This window comes from Vombatus ursinus, unplaced genomic scaffold, assembly GCF_900497805.2.
Source record: "Vombatus ursinus unplaced genomic scaffold, bare-nosed wombat genome assembly UNPS02014973.1, whole genome shotgun sequence".
NCBI classification, from domain to species: Eukaryota; Metazoa; Chordata; class Mammalia; order Diprotodontia; family Vombatidae; genus Vombatus; species Vombatus ursinus.
This window is the reverse complement of record NW_020954751.1, coordinates 11,955,988-11,975,346: the sequence shown is the minus strand read 5'-3', so window position 1 is coordinate 11,975,346 and position 19,359 is coordinate 11,955,988. Positions and strand designations below refer to the sequence as shown.

Here is a 19,359-nt window from a genome sequence, read left to right as displayed (position 1 = left end):
TGCAAAAAAAGCATTTTCTTTGGCCCGTGCTGCCCCTCAGCTGGGAGCTCTTGGCAAATGTGGGTGGGAATAGCCTCAAACAGCACGGGTCTCTGAAGTCGGCCCCTTCCTGAGGCATCAAGGGTCCCTGTAAGCTAGTACTGACCCATGCAACTCTTAGCTAGACATTTATTGGTTTTTTTAAAAAACTATTTTTTTGGAAGGATCTCACATCTTTGCCAAGGAGAGAATAAATTGTTCCAGATGAAATGAGATTATATAGCCTTTCAGTCTGGGAGCAGTTCTAACTTTTCATTTTGAAAATGTGTTTTTGCCAAACTTGGGTGGCTATCAAGTGACATGGAGGCAGTGAAGTCATCTCGACAGCCAAAGGCTTAATGCTACTGGTACATTGAGTTCATCTGTGCTATGTCTTTCCCTCCTCCTCAAGCATGGGTCAGGGTGCAGGGGGTGCCCCCCCATCCCTCACCCCTTCACTGGGGGTCTTCAGATATAGCCTGGATGACTGGTGATATTGTGTAGAGGATTGGTTGGTCTGGGTGGTCTCTAGACTTGTGACTATATCAGAGTCCCAAGCTCTGTATCAGCCTGAGACTTTTTACAGTGGGTTGGACTTATTTAAATCTCAGTTCAGCAGTATGTGTAGTGGAAAGAACACTGCCAAGCTTCATAGCACCTGAAGGGCCTCTGTTTCCTCCCCTCTATATCAAAGAGGTTGGACTAAATAATGCCCAAAATCACAACTCTAAAATCAGGCGTGATTGGGACCCAGCCTCTCAGCAGGTTTGAGAGAAAAGCCAGGGGTCTTAGTTCATAGCATTATTCTGATAGTGACCTTGGGTCACATTTACTGGTAAACTTCCTCTCTGTTTCTAACAATTACTTTTCCTCATATTTTTTTGGGGGGGGGGGGTGAGGCCTTAAAAAAGTTGTATTTTGACTTCATTTTACATAAGATCATTTTTCAGCATCCCACTCCCTCCCCCTTGGACTCATGCTTTTGTAATAAGGAAAAATTAGGCAAAACCCAACTGACAAATGGCTGTGTGTGATAAGTTAAACAACGTCTATGACACCTGTAGTTCACTACTCTACCAAGAGAAGATCTCGACTGAGATCGTTCATTGCAATTAATCTGAGTTTGGCAGTCTTTAGTTTGGTTTTTGTTTGTATTGTCATTGTTTACATTTTTCTTGGTCCTCCTTTGTCATTCTGTATCAGAGCATCTATACTTTACAGAATTCCATTTAGTCATTGGGTTTTTGGTTTTTTTTAACAGAATAATAGTCTTCTATTCCATTCACATTCCACAGTTCGTTGAGGTTTTCTCCCATCGATAGGTCCTCCCTTTATTTCCAATTTTTACTGCCATGGGGAGTGTTGCTGTGAATATTTTGCTTTGAACAACCTTTCTTTCTGTCAATGACCTCCTTGGTAGGGGTGTATGCCCAGAAGTGGGATCTTTGAATCCAAGGGTACACACAGTTGAGTGACTTGACTCTTTCTCATTTTGTTGTCATTCTTTTTGTTTTATCTGGCTTAGATCTCTGGGTGGACTCAAGCTCTCCCAGATATGGTGATATCTCATCTGTTTGGGAAGGTGAGTCATTGGGTCAAATCTTACAATATTGTAGGACCTGACCCTGATCCTGACCCTCTAAATTCACGTCCCTCAGAACACATCAGCTCCATGCAGAGAAAGCATGACACTGGCCCAGGTAATGTGGTATCTAAGGAGAATATTGATCACTTCCCTCCATCTTGTTTCATGCCACAAGTAGATTTGAGGAGAGACAACACCAGGGGAGGAAACTACATTTCTACGGAAGCTTGGCTCATAGATGTGATTTTATTTTGTGGTATGCATCCTCTTTGTCAGCCTTCTCACATCCATTTTTGTTTGTTTTTATTGACATCTTTTTAATGATTTTCCCCCTATATCCCTCTTCTTTAGCACTCCTGGTGGACAACCATCTCTTAGATAGTAAAAAAAAAAAAAAAATTAAAGAGAGTAGAAAAAAATTCCTTCAAAGCCAATCAGTAGCCTGAAAAAATTGACATCATATGCACCTTTCCACTCCCCATAGACCCCCACCTCCTCACTCATTTTTAATGTAGATGCTTCAAATTTTTTTGTCAGTAAGTGACAATTGTATTTTTTACATTTAGACTTTAGCTGCTATTGAGACTTCACTCAGGTTTGATTTGGCTGGGGGAGTGAGGTGGGGTGGAGAGTGTAAGGTGCAGGGAGGGGCTCCCCCATCTCCTTTCTTCAGTAATCACACTGGTCTGCATTAATAGCTCATTGGCAGTAACTCATCTCCAGCCCTTGGAGAGCTAAAACCTCTTTTTTGGGTCCATAGAATCTTAGCATTTCAGAGATCTAGGCTAGCTCCCCTCCTGCTCTGAAGTTAGAACCATTCATTTGGAAGGTACCCCAGAGGTCCTCTGCCTGAGCATTCATCCCTTGATCACATGCTTCACAAGTGATCCTCCGCTTGTCTCCAGGCTAAACATCCCACATCACTTAGAGGTCATCCAGATCCTCCTTCAGGACCTCCATTGACAGGGAGGGACCTCACTATTTTATGAGGCAGCCCATTCTGTTGTGGGGCACTTTTGATTGTTGAGAAGGTCCTGCATATACGGAGCTAAACTCTGTCTCCCTGTAACTTCTATCCATGGCTCCTGGGTTCTGCCTTCTGGAGTCACACATCTCTCTTTCTCGTGAGAACCTTTCAGGTGCTTACAGACAGAGGCCATCATCCCTCAGCCCCTTTACATCTTTCCAGCACTGAACACTTTTCAAGGAGGTCTCCCTTAAGTCCAAGGCACATTTTTGTTCTGGTTACCTTTAATGTCCTTGAGTGAGCTGAGCACTTCTTAACCTTTTGTGATTCCTGCACCCCATGAGCAGTCTGGTGAGGCCTATGGACCCCTTCTCAGAATAATAATGGTCTACATTAGTAATTGAAGAGAAGGGTAAATTTCTGTTAAAGGCTAATGAAAATACACATTCACCCTTGGAATTATCCCAGGCTATGCTACGCGTCAGTTATGATGCTAGAGCTATTTGTCCCTCTCTGAGCACACGTGTGGCAGCACACATAGTTTGCTTCTTGGCCACCGATTTCTGCTGCTTGGTTTTAATCTGAAATAACAAGGAGGTTACTCACAGGTTAATTCTTCTCGTGGTGTTTGTAGCTGATTGACCTTTTTCTTCCTTAAATAATCCCAGACTCTTGTTTTGACAACAGCACCAACTCAACACGTCTCATCAGGGTCTCTGTCTCCTCCTTCTCTAGCTCTGGATGTTACTGATTAGGCTAACACTTCCAAGCCCGTGCTCATCCCTAGGGCTCCCAAGCCAAAGGGCGTGCTGTTTTGAGTTGTTGTTTGGCCAACGATTGACCCTTCCTAAAAATCTACAAGAAAGGAAAAAAACTGGGTTTGTGCCGACTTGGGGTGAAGCTTCGTGTAGATTGAAATGCTCCTCCCCTGCCCCTGTTTTGTGGCTTAAAAATGTCATCTGCTCCATGATGCTGTTCGCCTTTAAGCAGAGAAGGCAGGGTAGGTAGTACAGTGGAGAGATGACTGAATCCAAGAATTCTGAATGCCACCCCTGATTCTCTGTAGTTGTTTGTATCCGTTTCCTTTTCTGGGCCTGGAATTTGGACTGGATGATCTCCAGTGTCACTTCCAACCCTAATAGCTCACACATTCATAGTGCCTTTATGTTTACAATATGCCTTCACCACAGTCCACTGGGGTAGTCTGTGTTATGGGTATTATTATACCTATTTTACAGATGAGGAAGCTGAGGCTTAAAGAGGTGGTGACTTTTCCCAAGGTCCACCAGCTAGTTAGTAAATATCAGAGATAGGCTTTGAACTCAGCTCCTGACTCCAAATCCAGTGCCCAAACCACTCTGTAACCACCATTTTAGAATCCCACGCAAACCCTGCCCTGATACTTTCCCTAGTTGGGCCAAACTTGACTGTGGCTTTCCATTTCCATTCCTTCCTCCTAGTGTGGCCTGTTAGATGATGAGGTCATTGATGTTTTTTCTTCTCCTTCAACCCCGTTCTTTTTAATCACAGGAAGAAATGCAGAGCAACATAGAGGTGGTGCACACCTACCGCCATCATATCATCAATGACATGAACCCAGGCAATCTCCATCTCTTCATTAATGCCTACAACAGGTAACTGGCTTTGTAAACTGGATCAAGTCACTTCCTCTCATTGGCCTTTAGTTTTCTCATTAGAAAATGAGGAGGCAGGACTGGATATTCTCCAAGGTTCCCAACAGCTGTGTAGGATTTTCTTTCATAGGTCAGAGTCATTCAGTATTTTTTATGTGTGCACCCTGCTGTACGCTCAGGGCAGATAGAGTACATGATTCAAAACACATCTTCATACCCTGGAGTGAATAATAGATTTATTGGTAAATCTTTGAGCCATAGAATGATAAGAGCTGGAAGGTTCTGTGGAACATCAAATGTTAGAACCTAGAATGTTAGAGCTAGAGGAGAACTGTGAATATAAAATGTTAGAACCTACAATATTGGAGTAGGAAGACACCTGAAAACTTAGAATGTTAGAGCTGGAAGAGATCTAATAAATAGGACATAGAATGTTAGAACCCAGAATGTTAGAGCTGGAAGAGATCTAATAAATAGGACGTAGAACGTTAGAACCTATGATGTTGGAAGTGGAAGACGCCTGTGAATATAAAACGTTTGAACCTACATTGTTAGAATTAGAAGGACCCTTTGGGCATAGAATGTTAACCCTGACAGGAATCCCAGAACATAGAATCTCAGTGTTGGAAAGGGCCTTTGGACCTAGAAACTTGGAGATAGTAGGAACCTCAGAATGTCATGTACAAAATATCAGAGCCAGAAGGGACCTTAGAACTGAGAATTTTAGAGTTCTTAAGGTACCTTAGAGGTCATCTTAGTTTTGGAAACTGACCTAAAGTTTGGTTAGCATATCTTCAAAATGATTATTACTTCCCTGGCCCCATCCTTTTGGTCTCGGGTGGCTTTGCTTGTAATACAAAGGGGGAGAGTATCACAGGTAGCACCCTCCTTCTCCTCATTCTATATAGATAGAACTTCATAGCCAATACCATTTTCAATCTTTCCCCGACCCAGGGCTGTCACAACTTTAGGAGTGCAGGAGGTATTTGCTTCTCATGAAAGATTGGGAACCCTTGTTGTAGGGCCATGAGAAAGACTTCATATGAAAGAGTCAGGAAAGAATCCTGCTTGTTTCCTAGTAAGTGGCCATGCCTTGGTCTGCTGACAGACCGTGGATTCCACCAGGCATGTTTTCACATAAGTCAGTGGAGCCTGACTGTGGCCTAGCACCCCAGCTGATGTGGACTGGTTTTGTGGCATGTGCAGTCATCCTAAAGGGTGAGGGAGGAGGAGGTCTGCTCCCAGGTCCTTCCTGCGATTGATCTTTCTCTCCTGCCCCCGGGGAGTCAGCATCTGTTAATTACTTTGGCTTATTTCCACAGTCGCCGGGATCTAGAAATCGAGCGTCCTCTCCCTGGAACCAATGCTGTCACCCTGCAGTAAGTGACTGTCTTCCACATGTCTGTTTGCAGACTGAGCCTTTCCTAGAATTCCCATGATACCTTCCAAAACTGACATTTGCAAACCACTTTGTACGTAAATTTGGCCCTTACCATTCTGTGAGGTAGATTTTCTCTCCAGTTTATTATTGTAGACACTGTAGCCCAGAAGAGAGAAATCATCCTCTCAGGGGCAAACAACAAGTTAGTGATGAAGCTGAACCTCAAACTCTAGTACAAAGGAAGACTGGGTTCAAATTCTGCCTCAAGACACTTAATAGCTATGTGACCTTGGGCCTCAGTTTCCTCATCTGTTAAACAGAGAGAATAATAGCATCAACCTTATAGGATTGTTGTGAAGATTAAAAGAGATAACATTTGGAAAGCGCTTTGCAAACCTTGAAACAAAAAAGATAGATAGGCTAAGGGTAGGCAGTGTTATTAGGTTTTCTGATTTGTAGTCTGTTTTTTTTTTCCCTAATGTGCAGATGTAAAGGCTTAGCCAAGTATCATGGCAGCCACAAGCAAAGAGTTTCCTTCGGTAGGCACCTTGGGTCTCTTTTTCACTGGAGTTGCCATTTTTTTTCCTGGGACCAGTACCTGAGATAATAGCCCCCCTGCAAGCCATGTTAGGTAGATGGAGAATGAGCTACCTGCAGTTTCACATATACCCCAAGTTCCAGTTTGCCAGGATGGTGATAAAGCTGGCTTTTTTGAAAAACAGAACAGTGTCCACTGGGGTAGTATTAATTGCTTCTGTGCACAAAATTGCTTCTTACATGTGTAAGTACAGGGCTGGTCCTACCCATAGTTGCCCATTTGGTAGATTTTTATGGGGGTGGCCAGAAGGCCCAGCTTCTAGGCTCAGATGCATTAAACCCACCTATGACTGACATCCGCTTCATCTTAAGACAAAACCTTGTATATGGCTATTAGAAAACTCAAAATGAAAATATCCCTGGTAAGGTCCACTTAATTTATATTCATGCTAAGTTGTATAAGATTGCTAACTGAACCCTTCTTGCGAATGGATTTTGATGGGCAGAAGAAAGTGAGGAGAAGGGACAAGTATCCAAAAGAATAGTAAAGAGATGATGAGGTGGGCACGTAGGGAAAGGAGAATGTACAGGGCGAGGACTCTGTTTTCTTACTGCTGGCCCCTAGGACCAACATATTTCCTTTCTCTCTGACCATGCCTAGGTGCCCTGCGTTGTTAGTGGTTGGAGACAATTCACCTGCAGTGGATGCTGTGGTATGTATTATTCAGTTTTCTGTAATTACAGCTTTGCTATAAAGTAAGAGTTTTATCATCTGGTGTGTTGGAAAGGCCCAGAGTATGAATGACAAGTAGGTACAATGTGCCAGCTAGTTTGCAAAATAATCCCCCTTAATTCAGTTGCATTGTCCCAAGTTTCTCTCTGTCTAGACCAGAGGCTCCCAAACTTATTTGGCCTATTGCCCCCTTTAAAAAAAAAAAATTACTTAATGCCTCCCTGGAAATCTAGTTTCTTTAACCCTTTAACTTTTTTTTTTAATTTGCGTCATTTCAAGAAAATATAAATTTTTTTTAAAATGACATCTTAAATTTAATAATTTATTGTTAATTTGTGAGATTTTTCCTACATTGACATTTTGATGATGCAATGTTGCGGTTGTATAGTATCATGTTGTAAGCAAGTCATTACATGCACATATTCCTGCTGATGCATGCTAGACTTCCCAACATTGCTTGACAAGCTTGCCTGTCAACACTTGCTTGTTAAGACCTGTCGGCAGACTTGACCACTGATAGGTTATAATTTGCATTTTATGTGTATATTTGGAAAATAATATAATCACTACGACTTTAATTATGTTACACAACAGATGAAACAGGTACGAATGGTTTTTCAAAATTTTCTTCTCTTCTTTATGCTCCCCCCCCCCCCCCGCTCCTTTATTTTTATTCAGTGCCCCCCAATTGCACCTGAGGCTACTACCACCCTCCTGGACCATTCCAGAGCCCCTCAGGGGGCAGTATCACTTACTCTGGGAACCTATGCTCTAGTCTAGACTGTAGAAAGAGGCAGAGGCTCAGTGTCTCACAGGGAGGTGAGAATCCCATTGAACTCTGCCCTCATCAGACTGCACCTGGAGTATTGTGATGGGTTTTGGGTACCACTTTTTAGGAAGGGCATGGATAAGCTCCACGTAGTTCAGAGGAGGATGAACAAGGTGGTGAAGGAATTCAAAATCATGTCCGGTGAAGAGGAATATAAGAAACAAAGGCTGCTTAGCCTGGAGGAGGAAAAGAATACTTAGAGGAAACATGATCTTGTCTCTTCTTGTATTTGAAGAGGTGTTGGTAGAAGAGAGAGCAGACTTAATTCCTGAGGGCAAAATAGAATTGTTGGATGGAATTTTAAAAATATCTTATTGATGCTCTTTTAACAAAAATCACCTGTGTCACTTCCCATTGACAATCTCCTCCCTTTTCCACCATAAAACTTTTACTCTCTCCCTCGTAACAAAGGAATAAGTTAAGAGAAACAAATTAACAATTTGTCCATGAACGACAAAGTATGCTTCATTACACACCTGTAAACTGCCAAGAGGCAGCTAACAGGCTTAGTCAGCCATCCTCTGAAATCACCCCAGATCATTGCATTGAGATCCCTTAATCTTGTTTTCCTTTACATAAATGTGGTCATAATGTAAATTGTTCCCCTGGTCCTGTTTACTTTGCTCTGCATTGTGTGGCTGGAAGTTTCAGGTAGGCAGATTTGGACTCAGCTTGAAGAAGTACTTTCTAGTAATTGGAAAGGCCCCAAGTAAAATTGACTGGGTTTGGGAGAGAGTGAGTTGTATGTCACTGAAAATGCTCTAAGTAAGGACTGGCTGGGTAGTCAACTGTCAAGGAAGGTGTATAAGGGACATCAGATGGTTGGCCCCTGCAACTCTTGAGAGTCTATGAATAACGCACATGACTTGCTATTGTTTACAAAAGCCCTGAGAAGCAAAGAAGTTCCTCTCCTCCCTCCCCTTTCTAATAAAGGGCTAGAATTCTAAAGACCATCTTTGCTCCTGGCTTATTCTCTCTTTTACAAGATCTGAAGTTGGAGGAGTTCTTTGAAATGACTGAGTTTATCTTCCTTATTTGGAACAAGGAAACTGAGGCCCAGAGAGTCAGAATGTAAAAAATGAGAATATGTTGTTTATGCCTCGGGCTCCCATATGAGGAATGGTTGAAGGAACTAAGTAAGTCAGTTGATAAGTATTTATAAAGGAAATATTATGTGCCAGTGAGTCAACAAGAATTTATTTAGTGTTTACTGTGGGTCAGGCACTGTGCTAAGCACTAGAGATAACAAAGAAAGGCAAAAGACAATCCTTGTCCTCAGGGAGCTCACAGTCTGATGGGAGAAACAATATGTTCCAATAAGCTGCATGCTAGATAAAAGGAGATAATCAGCCCAGGGAGGGCACTAACCTTAAGGGGCATTAGGAAAAGCTTCCCGATGAAGGTGGGGTTTTAGCCGGGACTTGAAGGCAGCAGGCAGAGAGGAGGAGGGGGATGAACATTCCAGATATGAGGGGACAGCCAGGAAAAATGGACTGGTGTTGAGTGACCCAGATCATGGGTTCCCCCCTCTTTGGAGGTTAAAGCCTGGGATGCCCACTTGTCAGAATTGTGAGATTCGGGGATTATATGAGGTGGCAGAGTTGAGATTTGAACACAGGCCCTCTGACTTGAAATCGTGGGCTCTTAGGTGCTGTGACACCTTATTCTTACCCAACATTTGATAAATGTTTGACTGTCAGGATTTTGGCCATTCCCTCGGAGAGAGCGGATTCTGCCCCTCTTCCAAGCAGCTCTGCCCAGGGTCTTCTGTGCCTTTCCAAGGTCGTTCGGGGGTTTGGTTGTTCTTTAATTGCTCCAAGGCAGGTCCACACAAGGTGTGTCATCTTTGGGTAGAAGTCATAGCCACAGAACACTGCCAGCCACGTTCTATCCAGGGTGGAGAAAGAGCTAAGATCTTGAGCCTGGCTATTAAAGTAGACTCATTCCTTTCAGCTATCCTTCTGGGGCTGCTCATCCACTCTACCCCTGATACCCTCCCCCCGTTTCCCCTCCACTAGTCGTCGGGTGATTTCACCTAAATGCCATCTCAGCCTTGACTCAGAAAACCAGCTGGCATCTTTGTCTGCTGCCCTGTTCAGCAAGGACAGCCCATCCTCTCAAGGCTTCTGTTGCCTGGCAACAGGACCCTGTGTCTCCTTTCTCTGTGTCGTCTTGGCTGTTTTTCATCGGGTGTTTTGTTTTTTGTTTTTTTGTTTTTTTTTTTTTTTTACGGGTATGTTTGCCATTTCGTTCTTAGGGCCTCCGAGTGGCTTGCTGAGCTTTTGGGTGGCAAGCCAGAACTGAGGGTGCTTGACCCTCTTGTCAGGGCAGTTGAGGGGAAACCCAGGGAAACAGTGATTATGATAAATGCCCAGCAGGTGGGTTCAGTCTCTTGGGTTCTACTAGGATTCTGGATTGGGGGAGAAGGGAGGGGAAGAAGCCCCATTTGAAGAGAAAAACCTGTCATATGTGGAATATGATCCTGCATGCATTCTGTGGCCAGGGAGAGAATTGGAGGTTGTTGATTCTAGAAACCTATATTGTCCAAACATAACATAAGTGAGTCCTGGCTCCCTTTTTACGTTCATGAGAAAGATTGGGGTTGGGAGTGTTTCTTGTTTTTGTTTTCTTATACTAAGAACCCATAAGCTCTTTGAGAGTAGGAATTAATTCCTCCCTTACTTGTATGTATCCCTAGTGCTCGACACACAGTAGGTGATTAATACTTTTTTATTATCATGCAGCTACTCCAAAAGCTAGCGTGACCCCAGACTGCATTAACAGAAAGATGGTGTCTGGAATGAGAGATGTGATAAGCCTCTGAGCTGCTTAGATGATGGTGAACTATACTGTGTTGAGCTCAGGGTTCCACATTTTAGGAATAACACTGACACACTGGTTCATATCCAGAAGCAGGCACCATTTGGAACAGTTGAAGGACTGAAGATGTTTAACCTAGAGGAGATAAGGCAAAAAAGAAGGTGGGTTATGAGTCCTGGCCAAACACTTAATGAGGATGTCAAAAGGGAGATAGCTAATAGCTTCTCAGGCAATGCTGAAGTCTCTTCCAATTCAGAGAATCTGTGAAATGGGTGAAGAGCTATCATGTAGAAAAAGAAAACAAAACATAGGTTTGTTTGTGTGTGGTTCCAGAATGCAGAACCAAAGCCCAGGAAGTTAGAGGGAGGCAGATTTTGCCTCAGTGGGTGGAAGAATTTCATCATAATTAGGGCCAGAAACAGGGAGGTAGTGATTCCTCCTGTCCCTTAAGCTTTTGTCTATATAAAGGCTAAGTAATGATTTGTAGGGTCTCTTCTAGAAGGATCCCCAGCACTGGGTCGGGGTACGGGTTGGCCAGGGAGCTTCTAACATCCGTTCCAGCTCTTAAGCCTGTTTTTCTGTAGAATTTTAAAGATAAAAGGGGCTGTAATTCACTCTATGTATGAAGAGGATGCATGCCCAGAAAATGGTAATGGTTTGCCCAATATGTTTAGAAAGAAACTGAGGGCATGAATTAGGAGGGTTTTTTTTAGCCTCAGCTGTAGGTATCTTTGAAAGCAAAGATAACACAGGCACATCTGTCCTTCTCTTACCTAGGTGGAGTGCAACTCTAAACTGGATCCAACCAGGACCACACTCCTAAAGGTAACATGGCGAATGAATGGGCATGTTGGGGGAGGGGAAGCTGGGGGAGGGGAGGGAAAGACAGACAGGTAAGAAGCATTTATTTATTGTATTGTGGCTGCACAAGGAGCTTCATTCAAATGAGGGAAGTGGGGGTGGAGGGGTGGGAAACCAAGACCAGGGAGTCAGAAGCACAGCCAAGAGGAGAATGAAACATGGTCAGCCTGTGCTTGTCTCCAAAATGGAGGCTGCCGGAAGGAACCCATCAGTGGAACAAGAAGGCCAACGTGGTGGATGAATGTTTCAGGTTAGGAAAGTTCCAGGAACTGAGGGAATTTCTAGTCATAGTGGTAAAATCCATAGAGTCAGGTATGGGGTCTAGGTCGAGGTGAGGGACACACGGGGGGTGTCAGAATGGGTTTATTTATTGGATAAATGCAAGTTCTCTTGAGAATCCCAAGGACACCGAGCCCGAGTATAGACCAAGGAATAATAGGAGTTAAGGAGGGCTTCCCCACTCAGTACACAAGCATTATGCCAGGTGTTGTCCTGGGTGCTGAGGAGAGAAAGATAAAACTCAAACAAGCTTTGTCCGTAAGGAGCAGCAGCACCGTCGAGAAGGACCCCGTTTTGTGGATCTTACTACACTGGTGCTGATCGCCACCGTGCCTTCTTACTTTTGTCTCTGTTCTTTCATAAATTTTCCACAAAAAGGCCACCTTATGGAGGCATGTGTATTCTCCCAATAGCTTATAATAGTTAACATTTATATAACACCTACTCCGTACCAGGCACTGTGCTAAATGCTTTGCAGTTAATATCTCATCTGAGTTTCACAACACCTTTTGGAGAGAGGTGCCATTTTACAGATGGAAAAACTGCGGCAAAGAGGTCCAGTGACTTGCCCAGGGTCACAAAGCTAGTAAGTACCTGAGACTGGATTGGAACTAAGCTCTTCTTGGCTCCAGGATCAGTATGCTCTGTCCTAGCTGCTTCAAATTAGAATATAAGCTCTTAGAGGACAAGAACTACCTCGCTCACTTGTATTCACATGGACTCCAGGGCTTAGTATAGTGCCTGAATGTGTTCAGTTTTTTTGTTGTGTCCGACCCTTTGTGACCCCATTTGGGGTTTTCTTGGCAAAGATACTGGAGTGGTTTGCCATTTCCTTCTCCAGCTCATTTTACAGATGACGAAACCAAAGCAAGTAGGGTTAAGTGACTTGCCCAGGGTCACACTGCTAGTAGCTGAGGTCAGATTTGAATTCAGATCTTCCAGGGCTCTAACCACCACATCACCTAGCTGCCCAGTGAGAATGTAATAAATATTTTTCCATTTGTCACACTCTTTTCTGGATACCTACCAGTGTAACACTCGGATCGTCCCGGTGCATGACCTTCCTTTTCCAAGTGTACAGACCTTTGATGACAGGACAGAGAATAACAACCCCCTATAAGTTCTTTCAGGCTTACAAGTGTTTCCTCACAACAGCCTTGTATTGTTCACCTCCTTTTTCAGAGGAAGAGATTGATGCTTAGAGAGGGTTCTTGACTTGTCCCTAGCAGTGCAGCATTTTATTCAGTGCCCTTTCCATAAAGGAGGGTAGTTGCTGGCCCAGGAAGCCAGAGACAGGGAGACCTTGACTCTCAAGGCCATTGAAGGGCAGGCCCAGGCACTGGAGTCCAGCCAAGTGCTCTGCTGACTGTCTGTTTGGGAATGTATTCCCTAATGGATTTTTAAAGCTAGCCTGAAGCGGGGGGAGGCCAGTAAGCCAATGGCAGTGGATTTATCTGGCTGTTGCTTTGTAACAGATGTAACATAATGAGTTGGTAACAAATAGTCCGTTTGCTTGGAATTTCTGGTGGGTCCTTGTTAGGGAACAAGGGGGTCACCAGACTCTTCCTTGTTTCCTCTTACCTGGATTTGAGGAGGGACTAGCAGTTCCATGAGAGCAAGGGAGAGGAGTCCCCACAGGTCACCTTGCCCTCCCGTGAAGCCTTATGAAACCTTTGAGTTTGGCCAAGGAGGGGAGGGCCAGGGCCTCCTGTACTTTTAAAATGTAGCTCCTTCCCAAAGATGGGTTTAATCAGTAACAAGATAAGGCCCTTCCAATTCCACGCTGCCACCTAGCTGCCCAGATTAATCAATAAACTCTTATTAAGTACCCAGTGTGACGCGGTGCTAAGCACTAGGGAAACAGAAAGGAGACCACACCTACTGTCAACTCGCATTCTATTCTGGAAAAATAACATTCATGTTTATAATTATATATATATATATTATATACATATGTACACACATATATACATATGTAACATACATGTGTGTATATATAAAACACATAGTTATAAAGTAAATACAAATTATAAAGTAAATCAGGAAAGGCCTCTTGAAGGAGAAGGTTTTGAAGTAAACTTAGATTTGAAGACAGAGGTGAAGAAGGGAGTGTGTTCCGGGTATAGGGGATGGACTTTGCAAAGGTCCAGAGGTGGGAAATGGGATACCATTATATAACAAGCATAGAGGGCTAGTTTGGCTAGACAGTCAAGTCTGTGAAGGGAGAAAGTAGTGTGGAGAAAAGCTCCAATAATGTGCTGGGGAGCCACCTGATTTAAAAACCAGGAAATTCATTGATGGTTGCTGCTTCCTTAAAAAACTGAGCAAGCACGCCGACATGGTATGTGGTTTTTTCATGCTGTTTCTCCTCGTAACCTAAATTTTCTTTCCTTCTAGATGGCGGACTGTGGAGGCCTGCCACAAATTTCTCAGGTAATATTTGATTACAGTTGACGTTCCAAACGGTACTTAATGCCTTTAATGAACATTGTAAAACTGGGAAGTGGGGTCTTACTGTTTGCAGCTTTCAAGATGGGGCCAAAAGCTTAGCCATGGTTTTAGGAAATCATCAGGCCCTTCTGCAGAATAGTTTTGCAGCAACCTTACCCACATGTTCCCTTCTCTTTCCCCATCTCATCATCTTCCGTGGTTTGTCTTTCGGCGCTTAGGCTACATATAACCAAGCCCTGCACATAGTAAATGCCCTCAGCATTTACACAACACACAAAGATTCCCAGGAAGACCTCTGCACTGGCACAAATGCCTGTTTGACCCATTTAGTCAGTCTGTTTTTCATTAAGTCCATCCCCAGTTTCAGCTTTCCTTTTTTCCCCTCTCCCCATCTCCTTTCCCCTTCGGCCTTCCCTCTTCCTCCATCCCACAATCTGTTTCATTTCCTCATCTGCCCCTTTCCTCTCTCTTCCTCCTTTCATTTCTCTCCTCCCCTTTCTCTCCCCATCTTTCCCCCTTGTCCTTCATTTTCTTTTTGCTTACTGTAGTGCTTAATGAGTGCCTGTTGACTGGACCTCCCTCCCTTCTTCCCCCTATATGTATAATCTATTCTGAGGCTCTTATTCTAAAGATGAGGAAACAGCCCATAAGAATTGAGGTCCCTTCCAAAGCAAGTTCTGCATTTCTGTCCCCTTAATTATCTACCACTCCATTTTTAGTTTGGCTTTTCACTTTCCCCAAAAAACCTCACCCCGAAACATCAACTCCCAGATCCTTTACATAATTTATTTTCTCATTTGGGGAAATGGGTAGTACCTCGAAGACATTTGTCTTGCCAAGCCCCGGAAGGAACAGATGGCCTCATAAACAGAAACCTGCTTAGGCCTAAGCTGCCAGACATGTTAATACCCATCAGTTACACACTTTGGCAAGTTCCTAATGCAGCCTCCTGAGTGTATCTCTGCTGAGGAGTTGACCTTAGAAGCACTCACTGGCCTGGGGTAGCCAGGCCTGCTATTCGAAAGGAGGAAGAAATCTAATTAAATTTTTAATATGTACCCTAAAACCAGTATTTCTTCATAGCATTTTATTTTGTAAAGAACAGTTAGTTATGATGTAATTTCCCTAAATAACTGTATTGGTGTTTTAGAGGCAAAGAAGACGACCAGGGGATGGAGGTGCAAGGGAATGAATCTGCTTCAAATAATCAGATTTGTCCCACCCCTTGAAATTCGTGTGTTGAAATGTTTCGAGTACCTGGGGACGGGATTCCCAGAGAGATGTCAAGCAGAGTTGGAAGGGGCCTTAGGAATCATCTAATCTATCCTGCTTGATATATAGAAGGATAGATTGATAGATTAATCTATCCAGTTGGAAAAACTGAGTCTCAGAAAGGGGAATTGACTTAACCCAAGGTCACAAAGCCAGTGAAACAGCTTAGTAAGAGTAAATCATGGATCATACAGTATTGTAGATTTTAGATCTTGAAGCGACCTTAGAAGCAGTCCCATTTGTTTTATAGAAGAAGAGACCAGATTCTTGGAGTTTGCTGCTTATCCTAGGCCAGCCAAGCCCTCATGCATAGACTTTCAGGGTACACAACACCGCAGCCTTCTGTAGGTCTCATTCCCTAGGATTGAGAACAGAATTTTCAGGAACTGTAAGACCCCATTCCCTTCATTTTCCCCCACTTTTACATCTTATAGCATCAAGTCCTGGGAACCTTGAGTCTGGGCTGAGGTTCTGATGATTCAGCAGAGACCATAGGAGCTCAGGGCCCCAGCTTGCAGGTTGGAGAAGTGACCAAAGCTTCCTCTTTTTTTTTCCCTCTCTCTTGCAGCCTGCCAAGCTTGCAGAGGCTTTCAAGTACTTTGTCCAGGGAATGGGCTACAGTAAGTATGTGCTGTGCTTGTCCCACAATGCAGAAAGAGGGTCTGAGCAGCCCTCATCTGTGATTGGCAGTGGAGGGGGGGGTCAAAGCCCGAAGGGTAGATTTTGGAAACGCTATAAAGCAGATGGAGTTGGATTGCTCACCTCATCAAGTGGTCAAGTTGGGGGAAGGCATTTGTGCAAGGGGGTGAGGGGTGAGGATTCCAGCTTCATTGGTTTAGGGAGCCCCAGGCTAGTCTCTGTCCTGTTCATGCCACATTGATCAAGTATTGTTGGGACAGGAGCATCCCTGTGGGATAACTAACATAAAGACCCTTCCAAGGCCATTACAATGCCACATGTTCTGCTTCCTTAAACAGGGTGTTTTAGTAGAGTTGGGTCATTTCTGGTGCCCCCCAGTACTTTGCTCTTACACTAAACAGTCCCAGGATGCTGTATTTTGCCTGTGGTCAGCCTGTTTTTGTTTTTGTTTTTTGTTTTCTCTGTTCCTTTATGGCTGTCATCCATTACTTCTTGGTAACCACTGTGGGCTGGGAAACTAGCAACCAAGCCTGTTAGAATTGTGTGTAAAATCAGAGTGAGTTAGGCTTGAGTGGTAGGATAAGAGCACGATTGCCCCTCCTACAGAATAAACCACAAGGGCTTTGTTTGTGGCAGCTATTTCAGATGCTGAGAAACCTTAAATACTATGGGTAAGTTGTGTGTCTCCTTTCCTCTTGGGGTGTCATTTGGTTTCATTCATCCCAATGTTTTAATCCATTGATTCCATGATTGAGACTTAGGGAGCTAAGTGTAGGTTATAACAATATGCTAATGCCCATATAGAAAAACAGGAGACTTACGGGCCATGTAGAATTGGCTCGGTCCCTAGGGGCCAGATGGGGCATAGTTAAGGGAATATAACAGCATATACTTATATAGCGCATATTACAGTTTACAACCGTCCTGTGAGGTATGCAGTAGAAATATCATTATCTCCATTTTTAATTGACGAGGTCCAGTTGACAGACAATCGAGGTTACACAGGCAACGGGCAGAGACGTGTCTTTTGATATCAAATCCCAGGGCATCATTCCTGCCAATTTTTCCTTTCCAAGTGAATCAATCCATCCAATTACTTAACTGATAACTCACATTTCCTTTCTTTTTTTAAATAAGTATTTAATATTTGTTTCCAATTACATGTAAATAATTTTTAATGTTAGATTTTTTAAATTGAGTTCCAAGTTCTCTCCCTCATTCCTTCACCTCCCCTCACATTTCTATAGCACTTTTTACTATTTGTGAAAAAAGAGGTTTCTCCCAACAACCCTGCAAGGCAGATAATACACATGTTATCTCTACTCTTGGAGTTGAGGAAATGACAGTTTTAAAAGGTCAGGTGAACTTGCCTGTGGCTTGAGAGCCAGGCCTTGAACCCAATTCTGTTTCTACATCCAGTCCTCCATTCCAACACATCTCATTGCCACATAAATACCCATTTATCTGGTGACCCCTTTATTTGGTGGCACCATAGTACACAGAGTGTCAGACCTAGAGTCAAGAAGACTCATCTTCCCGAGTTCAAATCTGGCCTCTGACATTTACTAGCTGTGTGACCCTGGGCAAGTCACTTAATCCTGTTTGCCTCAGTGTCCTCATCTGTAAAATGGGCTGGAGAAGGAGATGGCACACCACTCCAGTATCTTTGATGATTGAGCAACAACAAAACCCTAAACCCTGGCTGACCTCTCCAGGAGGGAGGAATCAGACTCATGAATTATGTGTTGGCTTGGGTTTCTCCTCTCAGGGGTAAGTGTTTCAGACTGACTGTTTGGCTTCAAGCCCCGACTTCACGAAAATGTTTAGTTCTCTGGTGTAAAATGCCGGAAAGAATATAAGAAAAGCACTTTGAAAACTGTCAAGTGCCATACAATTAGAATCTCTGATTATTTACTTCTGACTTGTAATCAGTCAGAAGGCCTTAGTTCAACTATTTGATTTTAAAGTAAGAGTATAAACAGGCACAAAATGTATGAATTTGCCACTGTCTGTCTTCCATGCTGAGACTAAAGTTTGTTCCTCCGCCAGGACCAACACTCACATGGCCCAGTTCTGAAATGTGGGCTCATGCCAAAGACAGATGCTATGATTTCCTGTATTCTCTGTTTAGGACCATGGTGGTGGTAGCTAGTCATGGCCACATTCTCTAGAATCTTTTGATGAAAAGGACCCCAGAGATCAACTAGTTCAACCTTCTGCCTTCTCTGAGATGCCTGAGAGATACCACTTCTTTTGTGGCATTTTTTTCATTGCAACAAACTCTGGCACTTAGGACACTTTTTGTTGGAATTTCTCAGGGAAGAGAGGAGAACTTGTTGACGGAGTGGGAGGATCAAGGAAAGGTGTGATTTTTCTTTTTAAATTTTTTTTTTGTAAATAGAGGATATTTGAGCTTACAGACCGTATTATATTCTGTCACGCTTGTATTACATCTGTCCTGTTAAACTATAAGCTCTTTGAGGGAAAAGAAAGCACCCAGCCCCTGGGTGAAATAGACAAGAAAATGTGAAGGCCAGAGAAGCCAAGTGACTTCTCCACAAAGTTATACGCATTCTACATGGCAGAGCTGGGATGGGTTCTAACCCATGTCACCTGACTTCAAGTCCAGCATTCTTGCCATTGCGGGAAACTGCCTACATAGTAGGCAGGAAAAGGAAGGAAATAAGTATTTATGTAGAGCCAGGCACTATGCTAAGTACTTTACAAATATTACTTCATTTGATCCTTATAACAATCTTGTGAGGTTGGTGTGGTTATCCCCTTTTTGCAGTTGAGGAAACTGAGGCAGATAGTGGGGAAGTGACTTGCCCAAGGTCACACAGCTAAGCATGAAGGTGGATTTGAACTTGGGTCTTCCTGACCCACTGTACCACCTATCTGCCTCTAGTAAATATCTAATGAATGAATGAAAGAATTTGAATTTGTATATATTCATTCATGCTCTCATTATTTTATATGCATGTGAGAGCATGGGCAAATACGCATGTATATGTACGTCTTGTACACATGTATGCAGTACATATGTGTATGTACACATGTGTGATTACATATGTGTGTGTGCACCTGTGGTTTTGTAACACGTGTATGCAGGTGTCCTGAAAGTCTTAGTACAGTTTTAAAACTGGTTTAAGCTTTATAATTTAAAGCTTTTGGGATGCCTTGTATATATATATATATATATAATAGCTGTCGTTTAGGTAGTGCCTTAAGGTTTGCAGAGTGCTTTGAAAACTAAAAGCTAATGTTCACATAGTACTTTTGCACATGTTCTGTTCCCTTGGTCCTCACGACAATCCCATGTGCTAGGTGCTGCTCTCATCTTCTGCCCTTTT

At 43.3% G+C, this 19,359-nt stretch overlaps 1 protein-coding gene across 4 annotated transcripts in view; it reads left to right on the top strand.

The window, feature by feature from the left end:
- Window positions 1–19,359, top strand: part of NDRG1 (N-myc downstream regulated 1) — an 83,063-nt gene that overhangs the window by 58,708 nt on the left and 4,996 nt on the right. For 3 of the 4 annotated variants that reach the window (XM_027845473.1, XM_027845476.1, XM_027845474.1), the window contains 7 exons: window positions 1,544–1,600; window positions 4,101–4,204; window positions 5,527–5,583; window positions 6,784–6,835; window positions 11,282–11,329; window positions 14,042–14,077; window positions 15,936–15,987. In XM_027845473.1, coding sequence (XP_027701274.1) covers window positions 1,544–1,600; window positions 4,101–4,204; window positions 5,527–5,583; window positions 6,784–6,835; window positions 11,282–11,329; window positions 14,042–14,077; window positions 15,936–15,987 — 406 coding nt within the window. The remainder of the gene's footprint in view (window positions 1–1,543; window positions 1,601–4,100; window positions 4,205–5,526; window positions 5,584–6,783; window positions 6,836–11,281; window positions 11,330–14,041; window positions 14,078–15,935; window positions 15,988–19,359) is intronic. The other variant, XM_027845475.1, reaches the window with a different exon arrangement.